This window comes from Euwallacea fornicatus, chromosome 2, assembly GCF_040115645.1.
Source record: "Euwallacea fornicatus isolate EFF26 chromosome 2, ASM4011564v1, whole genome shotgun sequence".
NCBI classification, from domain to species: Eukaryota; Metazoa; Arthropoda; class Insecta; order Coleoptera; family Curculionidae; genus Euwallacea; species Euwallacea fornicatus.
This window is the reverse complement of record NC_089542.1, coordinates 7368582-7389417: the sequence shown is the minus strand read 5'-3', so window position 1 is coordinate 7389417 and position 20836 is coordinate 7368582. Positions and strand designations below refer to the sequence as shown.

Below are 20836 nucleotides of genomic sequence, written 5' to 3'. Positions count from 1 at the left end.
CCAACCGACAATTTGGGAAAAAAGGATTTTCAAGACCATTAGTTTGTAAATAGAATAACTTTACTTATACACAAAACTCTTAACAAGTTTGATTTAAATTGGCATACAGTTTATAAAAATGTCCTTTCCTTACCTAACATGAACACATACAAACTGTACAACAGTCAATAAAATATATCAGAAACATAACGGCACTTTCGAACTTCTTTCTCCTAACGTTCCATAAGATAAATAAAGCACTTTAGTTGGTACCCATAGTTTAACAGATGTTCATCTATTTAATACCTTTGCTAAATATTTATTTGGCCCACCCTTGAGCGAGTAACTAAGACAACCTGTTCATATGTCAACTGATTCTTGAATAAGGGGAGATAAAACCTTTTAGTCAATGTGGACACCATTTGCGGGGTCATCACGTTGACTCCACCGCCATCTTCTTTCCACTCTTGATCAGTCACTTTTGAGACCACTCTAGTACAGATTTCGAGGAAATGATACCTAAAATTTCTTTCAAATAAAAAATAATATTCTGATAGATTTTTAAGAAGCTTACTGAGAATTTCCTGCTTCAATTTCATCACATAGGGCCTGTATAAACCACGACCCTTTTTTGATGTTCCTGACAGCAGCATAACCAGGTATAGTGGCAAAAAAAGTCAATAAATCCGCCGTAACTGGACCTTTAGGTCCATCTGTGGTATACCCATCAGTCTCTTCTTCTATTACTATTCATTATTGAAATAGAAAATTAAAATTCTATTATTATAAATTTTGCATATTTACTTTTTTGACATTGCTTTCCCTGGCAAGACTGCAATATAAGCAATTTAGGTTTTCCTGATAATTTCTTGTTGTGTTTACACATTATGTTTTCAATAGTCTTAACTGAAACTTTACAACTGTTAGCCCCAAAAACCACACCTAAAACAACACTATCTTGTGTTACTCCTTTATAAAGACTCAATTAAGCCTCCTTACCATTATCTCCATGCGTAAGAATACAAATTACCAAACTGCTTGTATTTGAAGCTGAATCAACCACTTCTTCAATTGCTTTAATCATGTCATAGTGTGTCAAATTTTCCTTAACAATGACATCAAAATTCATATTAATGAAGCAGTTGAAGAATCTTTCCTTGTCTTTATTGGTGCCTTTTCTATCTTCTAATTGAATATCATCGTTGTGTTCATGTAATAGATCCTGCAAGTGTCAATCAAGCAAATTAACAATACAATAATATTTGCAAAATGTATTTAGACAACCTTAAACTTGGGGTTTGTTTCAGTATAAAATGACTCTTGATTGATAATTAACACCTTGCCAGGATTATATGGATCGATATAATATTCTTCATTAATTGATACAGGTCTTTCTTGAGAAGTGCCAGGAGTGGCTGAGTAAAATGAAAACCTATTGTTTTCTTTTGTTGAGGTCATTAAATATGTATTGTCCCTTGCAGTTGTAGGTTTGTATTTGTCAATTGGTGAAGATGTGCCTTCATATTTCATTGAATTAATCAATGAAACCTTGAATTTCCAATATTAATCAACTAAATTTAAAAAATCACGTAAACCTCACATTATTACTGTTAGCAACAGGCAAAAGCCCATCTAAATAAGATGATAGCAACTCTAAATCCATCCCTTTTAAACTTTTCTGAACTTCCTTAAAATCCACACCTTTACATTCCAAATACAAGAAATAATACTCTAATGAAATCATATTGATATTGCGTTTTAGGAAGTTAAAATGGGAAACAAGGGTTTCCCTCTGCCTTAGAGTAAGCTTTTCTGCTATCAGATACAGGACTTTATGCAAATGGTTTATTGAGCATGTAGTTTCAGGTCTTGAAGGCATGTAAATGCTTTGTAATAATATTTTATTATATCCTTAAAATTTTAAAAATTACTTCAATTCTGGAAAGCTGTAGATAGAAAATAATTTACCAAAACAACTCTTAAGTGCTTTATAGTTTTGTATAATACACAAAGCCTCGACAAATTTCCCTTGCCAATTGCGGTCCCCATTCTGGGCCCACTTGTACAGAAACCCAGGATTTTTGTCTCTTAAAGCACATTGCTCTATATCATTTAAAGCTTGACGATTGTTGTCATACAAGAGATATATTAAGGAGATCTAAAAAAAGACATTAATTAAAACTTAGATGTAAAATTCTTGGGCCCCCCCCACAAATATCAACTATTAAACCCATTAATTTAAACTTGGTTCTAGATTACTTGCTTACAATTTCTAACATATCCAGTTCATTCACTTCAATTCTCCTGATATCTTCCAAACTTAGCTTTTGTTCAATGCTATTCTGTGGTACAACTGCATCAATAGTAATTTCTTGTATGTTATCTTGCATTGTTGGGTAGCTCACATCTTCTTTTATCGAAACCAAATTTTGATCGGATTCTAACTTGGATTCTGGGAACCTCTTAGCAGTTCCATCTTTGAGAAAGACATGTGGGCTATATTCTACTATTTCTAAATTAACTTATAAATATACATGAACTAAAACAACTTTACACATCATCATAATCGTAGTTTCTTTCTGGAATGACCATCCAATAATAAATAGTTATGACAGTTATTTTAAAGTAGAATTGGTTTTAATAATTAATTCATGTGAATATTACGGACACAGAGAAATAAATAAGATAATTTCTAAAAAATAATCCAGAAATCAAGTACCACTTACCATTTTCATCATCAGAGAGATCAGTCTCAGAAACGTATTTTGACTGTCCCCACCCCATAGTTGTTTCAGAAGTAGAAGGAATTGTATTCTAGAGGAATTACTACTGCACACCTTTTACGAAGAAATAGAGATACGTTTGAATTTCATTGATAGAAAATCACGTAGATACATATAACACATAACAAATTACAAGTTAGGTTTTGAGCGCTAAAGAGTCAGCAGGCCTTTCTGGGAACCATCATAGCGAACGGATTAATCCTTATCTACCAATTTGATTGATTTATAATCTTCTATAGTAGCCACCCAATTCGATCGATTGAAAATCAGCTGATCGGAAAATCAATACAATACCAATGGTAGTTTTCGAAAATGCCTAATGTTATTTTTTTGCCTCATCAATTAATACCATATATAGGGTAATTCAATATGGCTTATTGGGTGCTAGTTAAAATTAACGTTTGGTGTTGTAGCATGATGTAAAGGCCAAATTAGCAATGCGCTTTGAACGTTAAAATCAAAGTGGTTTCTAAAAAGTCTAATAATCTGACCAATACTCAAGATAATGATTTCATAATACGATAATCTAAAATAATGCCATCACTTGACTGCCTTACTGCAATGCCATCATAAAAAATCATCTACCACTCAGAAACGTTTCGACGATTGATTTCTTGTCATATTCATTATAAATGCACAATAGTTTCAAGAAATGTTTTAAATTTCCTTATAAGTTACCATCCAGCAACCATTTTGGAAATCACAAATTTAGTTTCTTATAAAATGCAAATGTCAAAAATTGAATGACCATAACTGTCAATTTTAACAACTTCGCTATTCTAAGACTCTAACCTCAATTTTAACTCACCGATTTTTTCATTATGATTAGAATTACCAGTGCTTTAAGAACTTTCTCCTACAAATTTTCTTTCAGTTCAATCAAATTTGCAAGTGTAATTACTTTTAATATGGAAAAAGCATATTTAAGGCACTCTCCTAACGGAGAATACTTTGATTTAACCTTTAAATTACCCGTTAACGAAAACTCGAGCAGAGCATTCAACTTTTCAAGAAAGCTCAATGAAACTGTGGAAACTTTTTTATCCAGAGTTAAGACTAATGTAGAGAAAGTTGTGAATAAAAAAAAGAAAAAAACGCCCGTCAGTGATCTCCAGCCAGTATCAGCAACTTTGTTAATAAACAAATCACCAGTTGCAGAGAATCAAACATGTCAAGAAATATTCAAACAAGGAGAGTCAATAGAACTTATAATAAATAATAAAACATTTTCAGTAATCATAAACTCTCCCTGGGTAATTACGTTGGAATTACCAACTTCAATTTTAGCCACTTTTCCTACTTATCCATCAAAATTTGAAACTCTTTTTACAAATTTAAACTTGAGTGAATTTGTGTGGTTCAAATCTAAAGACAATGTTCATTGGGATGAAGTAGGCAGAAATTACATTTATGTCCCTCGTAATGAAGATATGGAGTGTTTTTTAAAATTCAGCTGTACCCCTAAAAATGAGTACACAATAGGTCCCACCATTGAAGCAGTATCTACATGTAAAGTAGAAGCAAGTCCTGGTGAATGTCCATTTGAAAGAAGGCAGATTTTTACTCAAAATAGGGTTACAGGAAATGAGTAAGTTATAGTTATGTTTTGATTAACCTACAATTTAAAATAATACAGGTTTCGAATAGTAAGTTATAATATACTTGCCAACCTATATTGTGACTCAGATTACACTAGAGAGGTACTGTTCCCTTATTGTCCTCCATATGCTTTAAGTATTGATTATCGAAAGCAGTTGTTTATGAAAGAAATTATAGGTACATATTACTAAATGTTTTTGCCTGCAGTTTTTTTTACTACAATAGACCTTATTGAAGGTTATAATGCAGACTTAATTTGTTTACAAGAAGTAGATAGCAGGATCTATAAATGTGACTTAGAATCTACAATGTCACATTTAGGCTACAAAAGCACTTTCTACACAAAGGGCACTGAAGTGACTGAAGGCCAGGCCTTTTTCTACAATGAAGTCCGTTTTATTTTGCTGGACACTCAAAAAGTAATTTTCTCACAGGAAATTGCTTCAAATCCTGTTCTCGCTGAAATCTGGGAGAGGGTAAAAAAAAATGAAAAATTAGCTGAAAGGATTTTAGCTCGATCTACCATTTTACAAGTAAATGTAGTGGGATCTTTGGAATTCAATGAGGTTTTAGTGATAGCTAATACACACCTGTATTTTCATCCTGATGCTGATCATATTAGATTGTTGCATGGAAGTATTGCTATTAAGTATTTGGAGGATGTTGTTAGACAATTGCAAGAAAGGGTAAGTGACTATTTTCTTGCCTTTAAGATGAAGTTCAAGTCAATATGGTTTTTAGTATGAGGGCAAGAGAGTTTCTTTAATATTTTGTGGAGATTTTAATAGTGTACCAACTTGTGGAATTTACCAGTTGTACACTACAGGTTCCATTCCTGGAAATTTTGTGGATTACAGCAGCAGTAAGTTGTGGAAAAGAAATTATCTTTCATTTAATAACAAAAATTCATGCAGATCCTGAAGAGAGCATTGAAAACATTAACATGACCCATTCATTCCAATTAGGCAGTGCCTGTGGCACCCCTGAATATACAAATTTTACTGCTAGTTTTGCAGATTGCCTAGATTATATTTACTATGACAAATCTAGTTTGACAGTGAGTCAGGTGGTACCTATGCCAAGCAAAGAGGAACTGACACAACACACTGCCATTCCTAGTATTGTGTTTCCCTCAGATCATATTGCTTTAGTGTCAGATTTAAAGTGGTCATGAATATAATAATTAGCATATTACTGATTTATTATTATACATCTGGAAGAAATTATTTAATAATATCTTTCTTTGGTTGTTTTTTCCCATAAAAAGCATCTAAGAACAGCCCCAAAAACACCAAAATTGCCCCCATCCACTGTCTTCCTGTCAAGGCATTGCCAAAGAAAATCACAGATCCCAATACAGTGAAGAATTTACGTGTTGTGGTTACAATTGAAAGAGGCAATGGTCCAAATTCTGAAACCTATTGCAACAAAAGTTATAATTTGATAACTTTTGATCTTGAAAGAAATTGCTCACCATATTAAATAAAAAAAGTTGACCTACAGCAGAGGCCACCCCAATAAAGAGTAAATTCAAATAGATGTCAGGAAAGATTTTGGCAAATTCAATAAACTGGAATAATTCGCCTGAGAGTAGGATGATTATAATTAAAAATATACTAGACCAGCCATTTTGTTGAAGCATCATTTGAAGACCTGAAGGCTTTGCTTCTGCCCTAATGCGTTCCTAAAATCATTCTTTATTAAGGCATTTTGATATTTATGTCCAAATTTACCTGAATTGCCCCCATCAACCCATCCATCACTAAAGACAAAATCAACAACAACTCCCCCACCCCAAAACCACTCACATCTGACTCCCCCTTCATGGCATTTTCTTTCAACATGAACATCACTATCCCTATCACAATAATAAAAATGAATAAATATTTTTTAAGTGGATAGCTCTTTTTTCCTACAAGCACTCCCAATAAGAGCACTGGTATAGGCTTGGCAGATTTCCCTACTACTTGTGTAGGATATGGTACCCATTGCAAAGCCATATTTGAGGCCACCATTGCCAGGAGATAAGTAACAGATACACTTGCATAATACAGGTGGGTGGTTTTGTCTTCATTTTGAGGCCAAATTAGTATGGCTGCCTTGGCTATTATATAGTTAACAATGCATTGGGTGCAAACTAATATCAAGGCAAAAGTAAATTTTTCCGTAACAACTGTTTTTTTGCCTTCCAAGTCAGTTGTTTCGACTATGTATTTGCCTCTGGTTACTTTTTCTTGTAGTATCCCAAAATAGAAGTATATGGCAAATATCCCTGCAGCATATAAGAGGAATTTTTGCGTATGATGAGTGTCTGCTTTCATTGTGCTTCTGCAAGTCAGGATAAGAGTTTTAGTAGAGTTGTTGTATTAAATTGACGAGGATAGTGACTAATATGGAGTAGGCGAAAAAAATTCGCAGATGTTGGGACATAGTTAAGTCATAAATATGCTTAAATATGTATTTTATGAAAATGACGTGGCTCTGATGCAGAGAAACTAGGTATTTACAAGAGAAATTCTAGAAGTAGGTTTGAAAGACAGTTGTGTAGATAATTACGTATATATTAAACATACCTTTTTGTTTTATCGTAAACTGGAAAATATCATTTGGGAAGGTTTGGAAGTTGGTTATTGGCGGTTTTCAGATCAAAATACAAATTATTATAACATGTAGATGTGAGTGAAAGTTCAGAAAGTAAGGTTATATTTGAATATCTATACCGAAACATTGGCAACACCTTGAACTTTCAGGAATCTCCGATTGAACTCGTGCGTTATTTCGTTCGTAGTTGTTTTACACATAGATAAAGAATGTTCCTTGTTTAGTAAAAATTTAAAACTGATTTTGTTTATTTAAAAAGATATATATATTATTTAATTTTATTAACTAAATTTCCTAAAGGAGTTAACAGTTAAAATACAAAATATGGAAGTCTAACATGTTATATTGACGCTGAAGCGGAGTGCCTATAACGTTTTGTAACATGAACATTGTTGCCAATTTTACTACGATCACCGGCAATAAGAGGGATTATTTACCGTCCACTAGAACTGTCACGGAAACCCATGTCCAAGTCAAAGTGGTAATGTTTACGCTTTCCGAACTTAGACTATGCTCGGTATGTGGAGTAAATTTACGTCACTTGTAAACATGTATATTACGGTACACAATAAACCTATAAACCTTATGACTAAATTTATGATTGTCGAGTATGCTCATCGAGTGATTGTGGGGAGCCGAAGATTCCTTCTTACCGTGTGGGCCAGTAGAGTCGAGAATGTGAGAGGGTGCGTCGTTTTTTTTTTGGGACGCGACCCCGAGGATAAAAAAATCTTGACGGAAGACGGTACTGATGCCCATGCAACCAGCCTGTGTGGGGTTTCACCCACTAAAAAATCCCGTGTTGCAAAGGTTCTCGAGTTTTGGCGCTCGATTTCCTTGATCGCGCTTTTAGGGCCGCGCTTTTGTTGTTCCTCTGGGAGCTAGCAGAGTTGAGCGGAACTATCGCCTTTTATTCTGCTGTCGCTCTAGGCTTTTCCTGCCTGTCCGAGGAGGCGTTTGGTACCTCTCGTTCCTTTTGACTGAGTTACCCCGCCGACATGCGGTTCTTCTACCCTCTTCTGTCCGTCGGACGCTTCTTTCTTCGTCGGCTTGATCCTTGGTTTCTTCTTTGCAACGATGGGTCAGAAAATCCAGGAAGGCTGCCCTGGTTTTCATTTTCCCACCATTTCCGTAGAAGCCTTGCGGCTGTTGTTTCTTCTAGCCTGCATTTGCTTGCTTGCTTGGTCATGTGCAGGTCAGAGTGCGTCTTTTTTTTTTTTTTTTGGGGACGCGACCCCGGGGATAAAAAATCTTGGCGGAAGACGATACTGGTGCCCGTGCATCCAGCCTGTGTGAGGTTTTACTCACTAAAAAACCTCGTGTTGCAAAGGATCTCGAGTTTTGGCGCTCGATTTCCTTGATCGCGCTTTTGTTGTTCTTCTGGGAGCTAGCAGAGTTGAGCGGAACTATCGCCTTTTATTCTGCTGTCGCTCTAGGCTTTTCCTGCCTGTCCGAATCAGAGTGCGTCGTTGTGCAACCTTGCCTTTTATACCTTCCCGGCTAAATGTTCTGGAACGTTCCGTCAGAAGTTCTGGAGGCCGTTTTCCCGCCGGCTGTTTAAATCGCCTATGGAACCGACAGGTTGTTCTGGTGCACGTCGAACTGTCATAGTCTGACAGTTGACAGCTTGACGCGCTGCTGGTTCCGTCACATCCACTTTATCTATCAATTAATAGGACTTCATAAAAATCACCCCTCGGTGTTGTTCGTTTCAAAACAGCAATAAAATTGTACACTCTGGGAATTAAATTAAACAAAATGGCCGTTGATATCTTTAAGTTTAAAACTAAATTGAAATGAATGGAAATAGGGGGCGCCAGTTAAGTTTTTCCTCGGGGTTTCCCACTGCTAAACTTAAGAAACGCGAATTTAGAATTTGTGTCCTATTTATTGTTACTTTGCCATATGACTGAAAGATGTATTTATAAGTTTTCCTTACAATTAGAAATACGAGAAATGGCCCGACGCTCTTGAATATTGAGAGAAAGAGGGTTAAAAAAAATAAATACAAAATTTTATATTTTCTAGTGACCGCATGCAAGTCACCTATAAGTGAATAAAAAATTAGAACAATATAGTCAACGAAAAATTTCAAAGTTATACTAAATGAATATAAGCAATAATATATACAAATTGGGCGATTAGACGAGATACAATATACAAAGCGTGCAAATGATGACATAATCACTTTGGTCTGTGAAAATTTTAAGTCGCGTCTAGCTGAAAATCCCGAAAAAGTGAGCAATCGTGAGAGAAATTTCAAAAGTGTTCGTTATAATATGGTATTATTAAAACTATTACAAATATTTGTAAATAGACATAGTGTCAAGTTCAAATTAAAAACTTTCAATACTTGATTGATCCCCCCAGAGTAGCTTACTTATATCTACCGTTGGTGGCAGTTCTGCGCCGCATCATGATAAACGTCAGAGAAATATTATGACAGGTACTTGTCAAAATTCTAAAAATAGGAATTTCTTTTCTAATTTTTCGTTTAAATTGAAAAGCCGCTTTTCGAGTTCGATTTTATTTCCGAAAGTTCTTTCGGTACGTTGATAGATTTATTTTATGTCTAAGACACATTGTGATCGGCTTTTCGTCCGCCTCATTTATAACCACATTTTCTGACCAAAAAAAGAACAAAACGGAAGTAAACTTAAATTTAAGGTTATGGCAAGTGGAACAACACGAAGAATTTTAGTCGAAACCAAAAATCTATCCAAAGATCCGCCCCCGGGCATTAGCGCGACCCCCGATGATAATAACTGTAGGTAAGCGCACCTCTTACATGAAATACGTTTTTTTTTCTGTTAAAAAAACACCTATGATCTTTATCTCTAACTCATAAATGGGGTGTTGCTATGAGTATGACATAAGGATTAGTATTGTTGTATCATGCAGTTAACTTTAATACTTTCCTCCAGATACTTTCATGTGGTGATGGCAGGCCCTACAGCTTCCCCATATGAAGGAGGCTTATTCAAACTGGAACTTTTCCTCCCTGAGAACTATCCTCTTTCACCCCCCAATGTTCGCTTCCTCACTAAAATCTATCATCCCAATATTGACAAATTGGGTCGAATATGTCTAGACATTTTAAAGGATCAGTGGTCTCCTGCCTTGCAAATTCGCACAGTACTCCTGTCCATTCAAGCCCTTTTAAGTAGCCCCAATCCTGATGATCCTTTAGCTAATGATGTGGCAAATATGTGGAAAACCCGAGAACAGGAAGCTGTTTTGAAGGCCAAAGAGTGGACAAGACTATATGCGATGGAATAGTCAGCAATGGATTTTTAGTGACAAGACTGTGATAAATGGGGGATATGTTTCTATGTCATGAAGTATTATAGTGGGGGTTGTCTTGTTGCATTTTATTGTAATTATTTTTTATACGAACTCTAAATGAGACTGTTAATAATTGTGCCCATTGAGATTATTTGTTATTTATTTGATTGTTGAATAAATAATGAGTAATTTGGCCTAATGATCGCCTATTCCTACTTATAGAGGGTGTTTATTGAAAAAAAAACCTTAAGCAGGCGTTAAAATGCTAGAGGCATATATTACACAAATTCATCACCTGTCCTCTATTGGTCAGATGCTCGATGGTAAATAGTAAATGCCTTAACCGACACCCCTACGTTTAAGGTCCACTGGTTACTGCGAGGTTTTTTTAACTATCACCGGTAATGTTTTTAGGAATTTAGAAATAATTGTAGACCGTTTATTTTTACTTCTTAATAAAACTCCATAGACTGCTACATTTCATTACAAAGATTAATAAAGTTTTTTACTGACAATATTTGTCTAGTTATTAACGTCCAACATATAAAATTACTATCAGATGTTCCCCTGTAACTTTTTGCACTCCGGGAGCATCCACGCCGGAGCAGACTTCGATTTCGTGATGTATAAGGCAGTCGCGCAATACGCAACTCATTGTCCGGATTTCACAGTCCGGAAACTCCGGGCGGGCAATTTCAGTCGGTCGTCAATTCATTTCGCATCAAATAATTGCTCAAAAACAAGTACTTTCTTCCGTAATGTAGAGCAAAACTATGTGTTTGGCTTCGTGCAACCTTTTCAGAAGCAGAAGCAACTACTGGGCTCAAATGGTAATAATGGTTTTGTTTATATGTGGGGTATTGATGGAATGTGGTCAGGCTTGGATGCCCTTTGTTATATGTATATAATTGCACGGTGGTATGGCAATGGGTTACTTCCACTTTTACGGGTGGAGTATGATACGTTCAAGCACAACATTAATGAGGTCTTACTAGGTTTATGCACTCGAAGAAATTATTTGCAGATATAATTAAGTTCTCATGGCAAACGGGGCACAGCCAGGCTCTCTGGTGCCTCCGAAGAACGGTACTGTAAACCCCGGTTGGGTGGCCCCCAATGATCCGCCACATGTGCATCCCTGTGTGGTCACTGTCCACTACAACCCGATTATAGCCACCATTTTCTCCCTTTACATTCTCATAGGCCTCTTGTACACTTATGCAGGTGCCTGTTTGAACCTCCTGCAAAACCCAAAATTGTCCAAATCTTGAATTTTTGCAGGCTACAGGTACTTCAAAACTTCCATGTTCTTGACAGGCTTCATCTTTGCTTGCAGCTTAGTATACTTAATTTGCTTGCAAGGGGATCTGTTGCCCAACTATGGTAACGCTGGTAAAGTTGATTGGTCCATGCTGTATATGCACCGGATTTCATAAATTTGATTTTTCTTTAATAGCAGTGGCAGCTTTCGCAGGTTTGCTCTTTGGTTTGATCACAATGCTGGTGCAGTATGTGGGGCTTTTCATTAGCGGATTGCACACGGGCATACTTCTAGGCCTAATTGGTCTACTGGCCGCCGATCACATGATGGAAACATCGCCAAAAGGGAATATTTGGTTGTGTATTGCGGTGCTATTAGGATGCGCGTTGTTTTGCGCCATTTTCAGTTTATATTTTAGGAAAGGTGCCTTATTCACTTAACTCATTTCCTAACTTCTATTTACCCCCAATTTTAAGGATTAACAATAATTGGATCAACTTTGTACGGAGGAGCCCTTCTGTTTGTTACTATGGATTACTTCCTGGAAAACTTGTCAATGCTCTCCTGGATTTGGCCGAGAATTTCCCTGAAGCCTGTCCAAGCTCCACCTTGCTGGTTTTCTTGGATCGTATTGGGATCCTGGCTGTTTTTCACATTCACTGGGATTTTGGTGCAAACTTTTATCACTGGAAGGGGGCAACATCATGAGGACGGTAAGAAGCACATTCATGGTTGCTCTCGTTTTACAATTCAGTATTTTCTAGTGGCTGCAGGAAGGAAAAAGCCGCGAGTTCCCACCTCAATGCGCTCAATGACCAAAATGGATCGCGCAGAAATGCGCCAAAAAAAGTACCGGTACCTGTACCAAGTACGAACTGCCCATGGTGACATAATCAGCCAAGTAATACCATTTAAAAGCAACTCTATATACATAATAGCGTATATTTCAACAGAACATCGTTCAACAAATGCAGCGCAAGGATAATTCAGATCACGGTGGTGAATGCAGCACCCTTCAGTCAGATGCTACCCACCTTACCATGCTGCCTGATCATCAACTGGTGATTCTAACAGAGAGTGAAGACGATTTAAGTCAAATTGATTTGGGGGCCAGGAGGAAGCGCAATTGATGTAGAAATTGGTTGAACAGTGTTCGTATATTTAAGCACAAAAATGATATTTTTATTACTCAAGTCGATCAAAAAAAGGAGACAATAAGCCGCAGCTGTATATAGTGAGGAAAACACTGTAAAAATGGAAAAAGTCGTTGAGATTGTGATCAGAGCTTAAAAAGTTTTTGGGAGGATGGAGAGAATAGAATTTATATTGTGTAGATGCATATAACTATCTATACGTGTATATACGGAGTGTACTAAAGTAAGTACACACTATTATTAACTTTGTTATTAGCAGAGATAGAATCGAAGTTTAAATTATAAAAAGTTATATTTTCTTGGGCTGGTTACGATGGTGATAATAGAAAAATGATTTAATATCGCATTGTAAGGGCAATTTAAAAAAAATATTTTTAAATTAAATTAAATTTAGTTTACTTTCATACAAAAAACTTCAGTAATGTTTTTTCTAAAATATGTTTTAACATTTTGAGGTATTTTTATTTCTAATTGTTCAAACGGCAATCAAAGTAATTTAATCTTGCAAGCGCTAAGTGGCTTAAAGTCAAAATTTTCAACTAGAATTCATGAGTTTGACAAAATATCAAATCTAAGGCATTTCTAAATTTATAGTAAATGCGCTAAAATATTTTAAAATGTCTTTTTCACACGAAGAAAAATTTGATATGTTAGAATCATACATAATATTTAAGAAAAAATATCAATTTTAGAAAGAAAATTTGCTTAAGTTTTTTGTACAAAATGAAATCCGTTTTAATTTCGTTTATAAATATACACAATGGTCCATTTAAACAAGGTTTTTTTGCATTATCTTTACAACACGATATTCAATTGTTTTTCTAGCATTCCCATTGCAACCAGCACAAGAAAATAGAATTATTTGCAATTTAAACTAGGATTCTATTTCTACTAATAACAAAATTAATAACGGTGTACACTTCATTTGATACACTCAGTATACAAGGGAGTTTTTAATGAATGGTAAAAAATGTTAAAAACAAATTTTACCCACTTCATTAAATGAGTGAAAATTAGCTTATTTTAATATAAAAACTTCATATAAAGGCATGTTCTAAATTGCTTCCATTTTGTTTTACAAAGCAATGAAGTTTCATTTTTTTAAAAATATTTTCATTAATTTCTCTGTTATTTGTAAAAATAATTAATTCAAAATTGATAGTAACAATCATTTTAGCATTACAAACAAATTGAAATAACAGTTATTTAAAACAATGTACATGGCATTACTCTTTTTTGTAGTCGCCTTCAATATTTTAATTTTTTATGACATTTTTGAATTTTATTCATTAACTTCATTTAATCCTTTATGTTTTTTTATTAATTTTTTTGTCTCTCCAGTTTTTATTATATTAGGAGCAATAGTTTAAAAGAGATTTGTAAAAGTATCTAAACATGTTCGTCCCGATTAGCCTGAGAATATAAAACGGCAAATTAGTAAATGCTTCAATTAAGAAAAGATCTTCAATCTTGGCCTGCTTGGTCACCCTCACCTAAATAGGATAGATTTTTTTGCATGGTAACATTAAAGAACTTTAGTATATTCTACGCCAATGAACACTGTAAAAGAGTTAAGGAATAGAATTGTAAATGGCTATCAAACTATTAGAAACACACTTGGAATTTTTTATAGAATCCGGCAGTCCATGAGAAGAAGGGTAGAATCTTATATTTTGGTAAATGAATATTTTCAGCAATTACTTTGATTAAAGACTAAATAGGTAAAAAAGATAATGAAAGACTAAAAACATTAAATGAAGTTGATGAATAAATTAAAAAAATTACATAAAAAGTTTTGATGTAAAATATTGAAAACGACTACGAAAAAAGTAACCCTCTGTAAAGTATTTTAAATAATTATTATTTCAGTTGGTTCGTAAAGCTAAAACGATTGTTACAACCAATTTTTAGTTAATTGTCTTTCTAAATAACAGATAAACTAATAAAAATCGAAAAAAGAAATTCAACACCTTGAAAATCAAAATGGAAGCAATTTAGGATATGTCTTTGTATGAAGTTTTTGTCTTAAAATAAGCTTATGATTCACCCATTTCATTTCTTACCATCCATTAAGAAACACCTTGTATAAATGGTAATCATTAAAAAGAAACTTAAGCAGGTGTGGGAATATCAGAGACATGTCTTGGATAAATTCACCTCTTAGCTATTGATTGTCACATGTTGGATGATAAATAGTAAATTGCTTAATCAACAGTCAATCTTTACTGTTCACTGCGTACTGCGAAGTTTTCTTAATTAATGATCACCCGTTGTTTATGATTCAGTACACGCACTCGTATGTGTTAATTTGTACGATATTATACATATATCTAACTTTACTTTAGAGTCTTTCCAAAGAAAATAATTTAATGATTGTGAATCCACCCAATATCAGATAAATAAATAAATTAGATAACGATATATTATGTAGCTTTGGCATAATTTGCTAGTTTTGATGCTGGCATAATTTCCAACATGGTGGATGCGTACTAACTAGTACGCACACATGTCTGATGAAGCCAATAACCAAAAACACGTGTTGCTGCATTGTCCAAAGTTCTCTTTCCATTTTTACTTGAATTCTTGTTTTTTACCGGATTTACTATTAATTTTTAAGTTTCATGGCATATTTGAGTGTTTTACCAACTAGAAATAGCGTCGAAGTGAAGGTGATTTTAAGGCTTTTTCTACCAATTGAATTACTAGAACAGAAAAATTACACAATGAACCATTAAAATTCTCCTAAATTTTCTAAAACCAACGTCTCGTGCTATTACTGTGGCCCCTCCAATACCTCCTCCCATAAAACCACACAATTTCCATAACAAAAATCCCAAAACTAATAATATCTCCCAAAATGACCCACTTCATAGCCGGACTAATCTTTACTATTGTCACTACGAAAACCTTCTCCTCCATCTCTACATTCCATTTCAGACCCAGCTCAAATTGGTGAGTCTTTTTGTATCGTTCCAGAAAACCTGCTGCCAGGCCTTCAGTAATCCATTTGTGGAAATATCGGCTCTGGTAGGAGTTTTTACCCATAGCCAAACAATTATGAATGGTAAGAAAGGGAAAATAATCGAACCGCTTTTCCACATTGGGTCTCATAAATATCCAGGCTGCAATTTATACTTGAAAACATAAAAAAAAACATTTCCTTTCAATACCTTCAAGCATTATAGTTGAAAAGTTCTTAGTTTTAATCAGTTCGTCCAAAATATTCAATAACAGATTTTCATCAATTTTGTCTAATTTCTTTTCCAGTTGCTTCAAGCCTGGATCATTCACGAATGATGCATAAAATACAAACAATGTTTTTATCATAGGGGAAGTCTTGAAGGGTAAATTTGTTTCTATTAGTTCTTGAGTTGTTGTTATTGCGGGTTCGAAAGCGGGGCCTGAAAGGACGCTCACTAAACTCCCTTGAACGAAGAAGCTAATCACCATAAAGAGTACCAGCAAATGACCTAGAATTTTTTTTATGTTCCTAACTAAAATAACCACTCTGTAAAATAATTACATAAATACAGCTGTAATCGTGTATGTTTCAACCAGCTAGCCCTCCATCCATTCCCTAAAAGAGTCCCATACAAAAACAGTGTAATATTCAACAATGCGTCTCTCAATCCTTGGCGGCTGAAATCCCCCAAAAACAGCATCACTACACCTACCAATGCTATTGTCACCAACAGCCATTTGTAAATGATGTTCATCACTCCTGTCAAATGCTTCCAATAATTCAACGGAGTCTTGGGGCAAAAGAACGACAAATGATCTGAATTGAGAATCGTGGAAAGATGGAACAAAGAGCCGGTCGCAAGGTCGCTAGGTCCGATAAATATGTCCGCCTCTTCTAAATCTTCTACTATTATTTCGTAATTGTACATTTTGGAGAGTTCTTCGACGTATTCCAAGTCATCTTCATTGACTAAAGTCAAGGGCCTCTGGGAGAGATGGCTGAGAGAGTCTAGAAAATCCACGAAGATGCCTTTCCATCCTGAAGGTTCATCACGAGTATATACGAAAGGGGGGTAGCGCATCCATAGGACCTTTATAGGACAGCCTTGGAAGGTCTTTTTGAAATCGAATTTGATCAAAGAATCTACAGAGCAATTGGGTATTGTGCACATGAGTTGGATCGTCGTGCTATTGCTGCAATTCAGGATTTTTATCCAATACACGTCGAGGCTTGGAAGGGTGATTATTAACGAATTCGGAAGTCTGAAAAGTTAATTATAAAGAAAGATTTAATTTATTCGAATGCTCACCGGAATGTCCCCCACAAAACATTTGCAATTTCTTGCAAAGCCTCTGACTGATTGGTGATGATTAAAAATTGACCAGGTTGAAAAATATCAGAAGCTGTTAGAGCATCTAAGGTGCCTTTAAGAGTTTCTATATTTTTAGGGGCAATGACATAGGTCTGAGCTTTTTCATTCATTAGAAAAATTTTATTTTTTTCTAGTAGGATGGTTTCGTTGGTTAAAACCCGGGGAACTCCCTGGAGAAAACTTTTCGGGATATTATTGTTTTCATCGCTGACAAAGAGGACTCTTCGGGATTTCGAGTCTATGAGGAGCTTTGCTAGTGATGCAGATATAACGTTATTATTTGCACTGATTTCCAATTTTCCGTTAATACCATCGAGCATGCTTAATAGGGCCGCTGCGGTTAACAGCAGCATGTTGCCACAACTGCCGCAGAGCTTTAATTTTATTGAACAAATTTATAATTTAGGTCCCTGCATGTTTTATATCTGAAATTTTACCACGATTTAGACCAATATCTTCTCCATTATCGTTGATGGTAGTGAACAATTGATTCGATTAATAATGGCTAGAAATACAGATGCGTTGCGAGGTGAGCTAATGTTTTTAATATGAGCGGAAATTTGGTGCCTATGTGAGGAGATCTATGTTTTATTGAATAAAATGTGGTAGTGGAAATACAACTGCAATTGTGATACATTATCAATTCAATACCGAGTATATGATATGATTTTATGTCGTAATTAAAAATACCTATTCGAACTTCACGATCACTGAGATGATTAAAACCGGAAATCGTGCGATTCCGCAGATATGATATCATTAAATAAAGCGCAATAAAATCTATGGAAAAAAGAATTTCAATAATATTAACCGAAATATTAGTCAAAACTTTGGGCTATTCTGAACTGAAATTACAATGTTTATTGCTCTCTAATTTACCCATAAATAAACTTTCCCTAACCCATCAAAGCCCCGGATGTACCTGTTAAATTTACAAAGTTGGTCATATAGCTGAAACCGACTGATACTCGAACTGTGAAATTATTTAATATACAACAGCAAAGCTGGTTTGAAGAGAAAGTTCAAGTATCATTCGGGTTCCGCTGACCCGACTTTGAATCACAATTGTGTCCTAAAGGCCAATCTCTTGGGTCGTAGCTTGAGCTTTTTTCATCTAAACATGAGGTTTTGACGTCCATGAAAAATGTCACAATAACAGCATGTTTACTTAATAAATAACAACATATGACAATCGGGATTAGGGCACGCCCCGTTTTAAGGGTGTGCTCTAATCGAAGCTTAAGCCGATTCTCCGAAGTGATTTGACACTTGGGCCTAAAGACCAAATTATAAATGTGCTGCTAATTTCATCAAGCCGATAATTCCTTGATAAACAAGAAACTGATGAATATATGTCCAGTATTTCCAAGAGGAAAACAAAATATTTGATAAATGTCCTAGCGTATTAACAATTTGGCTAAATTAATTTAACCAACGGAATTATGCCAATGAACGAAATACTATGAACTCACTACTATGTACTAATAATACTTGGAATCCCAATTTTATTTCAACATCTCTCGTTTGTTTTGGTCGATAAACACACCCCGCAAATGGTAAATAAAAAACACCTTAAAATTAAAAATATTTTCAGAATAACGTAATCGACAAATTGAATAGGAATGTAGGAAAATATTAAAATTAATTGACATATGTTAATATCTCTGATTTGCCCTAATCATTAAGCAAATATTGAAAGAATTTGCAGATAACAGGATTTATCAGTTAAATCCTTCTAAAAACTGAATATAAAAGCAGCCCAATTAGAAACATTTAGGAAATATTGGTTTGGTACTTACGTAAATCTTCCTAATGGCACCTCCACCATCACCACACCACGTTGGCCCCCAACACGACCCTCACCATAGTGGTCCCCCACAAGACTCTCACCATCAGGGCCCACCTGGACCACATCATGGTACGTACCCCAGTCGTGCTAAACATCTTTATGAATGAAATTTACGATTAGACTAAACTTAAGGCATATGATATTTAGTAGGTCCAGAACCGCAGCCGCACCACCCGCCAGGGCCACCCCATCACCCTGAAGGTCACGAGTCCCATCACCCTCCACACCACTACTGAGCATTGTGTTCTCTGAAGAGGAGTTCGTTAGTGACTTAATTATTTTTGTAATGTGTATAGTAAAAAGGTATTCTGGGGTAAAATAGTAACGAAAGGTTCTAGTTATTTCACCACAAGGAAAAACGTGAAAATTTTCAAACAAATAAATTATAAAAAATTAAATTATCTATAATTTATTTAATTTACATTTTATTAGGTGGATTTACAAAAATAAAATATGGAAAAAATACCAAATCCATGAATGGTTTGATTTGGAAGAAAAAAATAAAAGAGTTGCTTTGGGAAGTTGTTCCAGACATCATCGGTCAGATTCGTTAAGCAATGAAGACTTTTTCCAGAAGAAAATTAGAGTACCATAAGTCTCTAGATTCCTTAAAATTTCGCTGTAAAAAATAATAATTGGGTGCTCCCGTCCTGGTAAAATGTCCTTATACCAGGTGTGAACCTTTTAGAGCTAGCGATCATTGGCACTTTTGCATATCTCAATTACAGGGAGTCTTAAAAGCCCTCACCTTATATGAACCTAGAACGTATTAAGATTGAAAATATAAAATGAATTATGATCGCAAGAGTATTCAGTCGCATGGCTGACTGAACTCTGGAAATGAAGTGAGAACTTAATTATTCTATCACCCAAAGCACCTTATAATTATTAATGATACTCAATCAGAACCCCAACAATCATTTTGGTTAGGAAGATTAAAATTTTGTGAATGTAATGATTTGTAAAACTATTCATTTAAGTCATCAAGAAAACAACTGACTTAATATAATTTTATATGGTTACTTAATAACAATAATTTTACAAATTCCATTTTTAAGATGTTAGAGAAAAGGTATACGCATATTTTTTGGCCGCTTAATAGTCATGTTAATTTCCAGCTCGTGATGTTAAAACATTAAAGTAACTATATTTTTTCAATAATTGTTTTATCTTTGAGCTTGAGATTCAAAATCAATAAACATGTAATTGGTTAGAGGTATAGTCTATTTGAGGTGTGTGTTTCAAGAAAGCCTAAAGAAAAAAAGTTAAAAAAACAGAGAAAAAAATAGAGTTTTGAAGAAAGTCTTAAGAAGAAGATATGTATATACTATTTACGAGCAACCTGAGAAATAAGAACATTTATTTATATATTATAAACCTTAAATTGGCGATCGATATCACATATAAAAACATTAGTAAAAATACCAATTACCTTTTTATAACAAAATTTCGCAGAGAATTTTTGAGAAATTAAAGTAAAATTAAAACATGATATCAGACTGAGATTTGAAACACTCCGCAGAAGTCTAATTTCGTTTGATTATTTATATGTAAACCGCATAAGTACATTAAGGAACGTTAAAATACCTCAGAAAAGATATTATCACTCAATCACCCTATTTTATCAATCTTTTTTGGGCGTCTTTATTCAGCAATAATTTAAAAGAAGTTGACGTGGTATTGTTTTTTAGTTATCTTCGCTTTTTTTGGCAAATTCGGCACTAATCGATGGCACCCAATCGAAGGAAGTGGGGTCACCATGACATTTTACATTATATATACACTAGGGCATGATACATTTCTGATTACAAAATGACGTCTAAGGATACCAACATATTTAATTTCTTTATATACTAGTTTATTTTTAAAATGCGATTTTTACTTATTTTCAGCCTCGCATAGTCTTGTACGAATGCACATTATATTTCTATGAAATTTACATTTGATAACGTGTAATTTTATCTTATTTTATCTGAATTTTCGCTTAAAAT

The 20836-nt window shown here is 34.7% G+C and overlaps 6 protein-coding genes across 12 annotated transcripts; 3 read left to right on the top strand and 3 right to left on the bottom strand.

Annotated features, from left to right (window-relative positions):
• Nucleotides 1-38: 38 nt before the first annotated feature.
• Dredd (Caspase-8 Dredd) lies at nt 39-3393 on the bottom strand. 2 transcript variants are annotated; one of them, XM_066301730.1, is made up of 9 exons: nt 2706-3393; nt 2247-2455; nt 1948-2137; nt 1580-1890; nt 1264-1527; nt 979-1201; nt 784-921; nt 554-725; nt 39-498 (listed from the first exon to the last, which is right to left on the bottom strand). In XM_066301730.1, exons 1-9 carry the CDS (start codon nt 2761-2763, stop codon nt 291-293), a joined length of 1773 nt encoding a protein of 590 aa, XP_066157827.1. In that variant the 5' UTR covers nt 2764-3393; the 3' UTR covers nt 39-290. The 2 variants fall into 2 exon arrangements, with proteins under 2 accessions (XP_066157827.1, XP_066157828.1); XM_066301731.1 differs by having other exon boundaries at nt 2247-2389.
• Nucleotides 3394-3518: 125 nt separating this feature from the next.
• On the top strand, nt 3519-5555 carry LOC136350213 (2',5'-phosphodiesterase 12). The gene is made up of 5 exons (XM_066301732.1): nt 3519-4350; nt 4399-4538; nt 4599-5047; nt 5103-5223; nt 5276-5555. Exons 1-5 carry the CDS (start codon nt 3584-3586, stop codon nt 5533-5535), a joined length of 1737 nt encoding a protein of 578 aa, XP_066157829.1. The 5' UTR covers nt 3519-3583; the 3' UTR covers nt 5536-5555.
• On the bottom strand, nt 5545-7338 carry meigo (Solute carrier family 35 member B1 homolog meigo). Of its 2 annotated transcripts, none has more exons than XM_066301766.1 (4): nt 6935-7338; nt 6095-6878; nt 5836-6045; nt 5545-5779 (listed from the first exon to the last, which is right to left on the bottom strand). In XM_066301766.1, exons 2-4 carry the CDS (start codon nt 6680-6682, stop codon nt 5585-5587), a joined length of 993 nt encoding a protein of 330 aa, XP_066157863.1. In that variant the 5' UTR covers nt 6683-6878; nt 6935-7338; the 3' UTR covers nt 5545-5584. The 2 variants fall into 2 exon arrangements, with proteins under 2 accessions (XP_066157863.1, XP_066157862.1); XM_066301765.1 differs by having other exon boundaries at nt 6095-6689; nt 6935-7331.
• Nucleotides 7339-9414: 2076 nt separating this feature from the next.
• LOC136350246 (ubiquitin-conjugating enzyme E2 N-like) lies at nt 9415-10762 on the top strand. The gene is made up of 2 exons (XM_066301787.1): nt 9415-9733; nt 9887-10762. The coding sequence occupies exons 1-2, from the start codon at nt 9633-9635 to the stop codon at nt 10239-10241; spliced, it is 456 nt and encodes a 151-aa protein (XP_066157884.1). The 5' UTR covers nt 9415-9632; the 3' UTR covers nt 10242-10762.
• A 79-nt stretch (nt 10763-10841) lies between these two features.
• On the top strand, nt 10842-19317 carry LOC136350229 (transmembrane protein 198). Of its 5 annotated transcripts, none has more exons than XM_066301758.1 (9): nt 10842-11077; nt 11272-11471; nt 11529-11639; nt 11704-11931; nt 11985-12221; nt 12273-12409; nt 12462-15331; nt 18705-18914; nt 18993-19317. In XM_066301758.1, exons 2-7 carry the CDS (start codon nt 11288-11290, stop codon nt 12636-12638), a joined length of 1074 nt encoding a protein of 357 aa, XP_066157855.1. In that variant the 5' UTR covers nt 10842-11077; nt 11272-11287; the 3' UTR covers nt 12639-15331; nt 18705-18914; nt 18993-19317. The 5 variants fall into 5 exon arrangements, 4 of the variants coding, with proteins under 4 accessions (XP_066157855.1, XP_066157854.1, XP_066157857.1 ...); XM_066301757.1 differs by having other exon boundaries at nt 18696-18914; XM_066301760.1 differs by having other exon boundaries at nt 18591-18914; nt 18996-19317.
• On the bottom strand, nt 15414-18605 carry LOC136350211 (uncharacterized). The gene is made up of 4 exons (XM_066301729.1): nt 16934-18605; nt 16186-16886; nt 15833-16132; nt 15414-15784 (listed from the first exon to the last, which is right to left on the bottom strand). The coding sequence occupies exons 1-4, from the start codon at nt 17347-17349 to the stop codon at nt 15414-15416; spliced, it is 1788 nt and encodes a 595-aa protein (XP_066157826.1). The 5' UTR covers nt 17350-18605.
• Nucleotides 19318-20836: the final 1519 nt, after the last annotated feature.

Excerpts from the sequence above, each read along its gene's own strand:
- Dredd (XM_066301730.1), bottom strand. The coding sequence starts at position 2,763 with ATGGGGTGGGGACAGTCAAAATACGTTTCTGAGACTGATCTCTCTGAT. Across the intron at positions 2,456-2,705 it reads TCTCTCTGATGATGAAAATG|ATGGAACTGCTAAGAGGTTC; the intron begins GTAAGTGGTACT and ends TCTTTCTCAAAG. Across the intron at positions 922-978 it reads TCTTACGCATGGAGATAATG|GTGTGGTTTTTGGGGCTAAC; the intron begins GTAAGGAGGCTT and ends GTGTTGTTTTAG.
- LOC136350213 (XM_066301732.1), top strand. The coding sequence starts at position 3,584 with ATGATTAGAATTACCAGTGCTTTAAGAACTTTCTCCTACAAATTTTCT. Across the intron at positions 4,539-4,598 it reads GTTTATGAAAGAAATTATAG|GTTATAATGCAGACTTAATT; the intron begins GTACATATTACT and ends ACCTTATTGAAG. Across the intron at positions 5,048-5,102 it reads TTAGACAATTGCAAGAAAGG|TATGAGGGCAAGAGAGTTTC; the intron begins GTAAGTGACTAT and ends TATGGTTTTTAG.
- meigo (XM_066301766.1), bottom strand. The coding sequence starts at position 6,682 with ATGAAAGCAGACACTCATCATACGCAAAAATTCCTCTTATATGCTGCA. Across the intron at positions 6,046-6,094 it reads GGTTGATGGGGGCAATTCAG|GAACGCATTAGGGCAGAAGC; the intron begins GTAAATTTGGAC and ends GAATGATTTTAG. Across the intron at positions 5,780-5,835 it reads AACTTTTTTTATTTAATATG|GTTTCAGAATTTGGACCATT; the intron begins GTGAGCAATTTC and ends TTGTTGCAATAG.
- LOC136350246 (XM_066301787.1), top strand. The coding sequence starts at position 9,633 with ATGGCAAGTGGAACAACACGAAGAATTTTAGTCGAAACCAAAAATCTA. Across the intron at positions 9,734-9,886 it reads CCCGATGATAATAACTGTAG|ATACTTTCATGTGGTGATGG; the intron begins GTAAGCGCACCT and ends ACTTTCCTCCAG.
- LOC136350229 (XM_066301758.1), top strand. The coding sequence starts at position 11,288 with ATGGCAAACGGGGCACAGCCAGGCTCTCTGGTGCCTCCGAAGAACGGT. Across the intron at positions 11,472-11,528 it reads CCTCTTGTACACTTATGCAG|GCTACAGGTACTTCAAAACT; the intron begins GTGCCTGTTTGA and ends GAATTTTTGCAG. Across the intron at positions 11,640-11,703 it reads GCCCAACTATGGTAACGCTG|CAGTGGCAGCTTTCGCAGGT; the intron begins GTAAAGTTGATT and ends TTTCTTTAATAG.
- LOC136350211 (XM_066301729.1), bottom strand. The coding sequence starts at position 17,349 with ATGCTGCTGTTAACCGCAGCGGCCCTATTAAGCATGCTCGATGGTATT. Across the intron at positions 16,887-16,933 it reads GTTTTGTGGGGGACATTCCG|ACTTCCGAATTCGTTAATAA; the intron begins GTGAGCATTCGA and ends TTAACTTTTCAG. Across the intron at positions 15,785-15,832 it reads TTCAACTATAATGCTTGAAG|CCTGGATATTTATGAGACCC; the intron begins GTATTGAAAGGA and ends TATAAATTGCAG.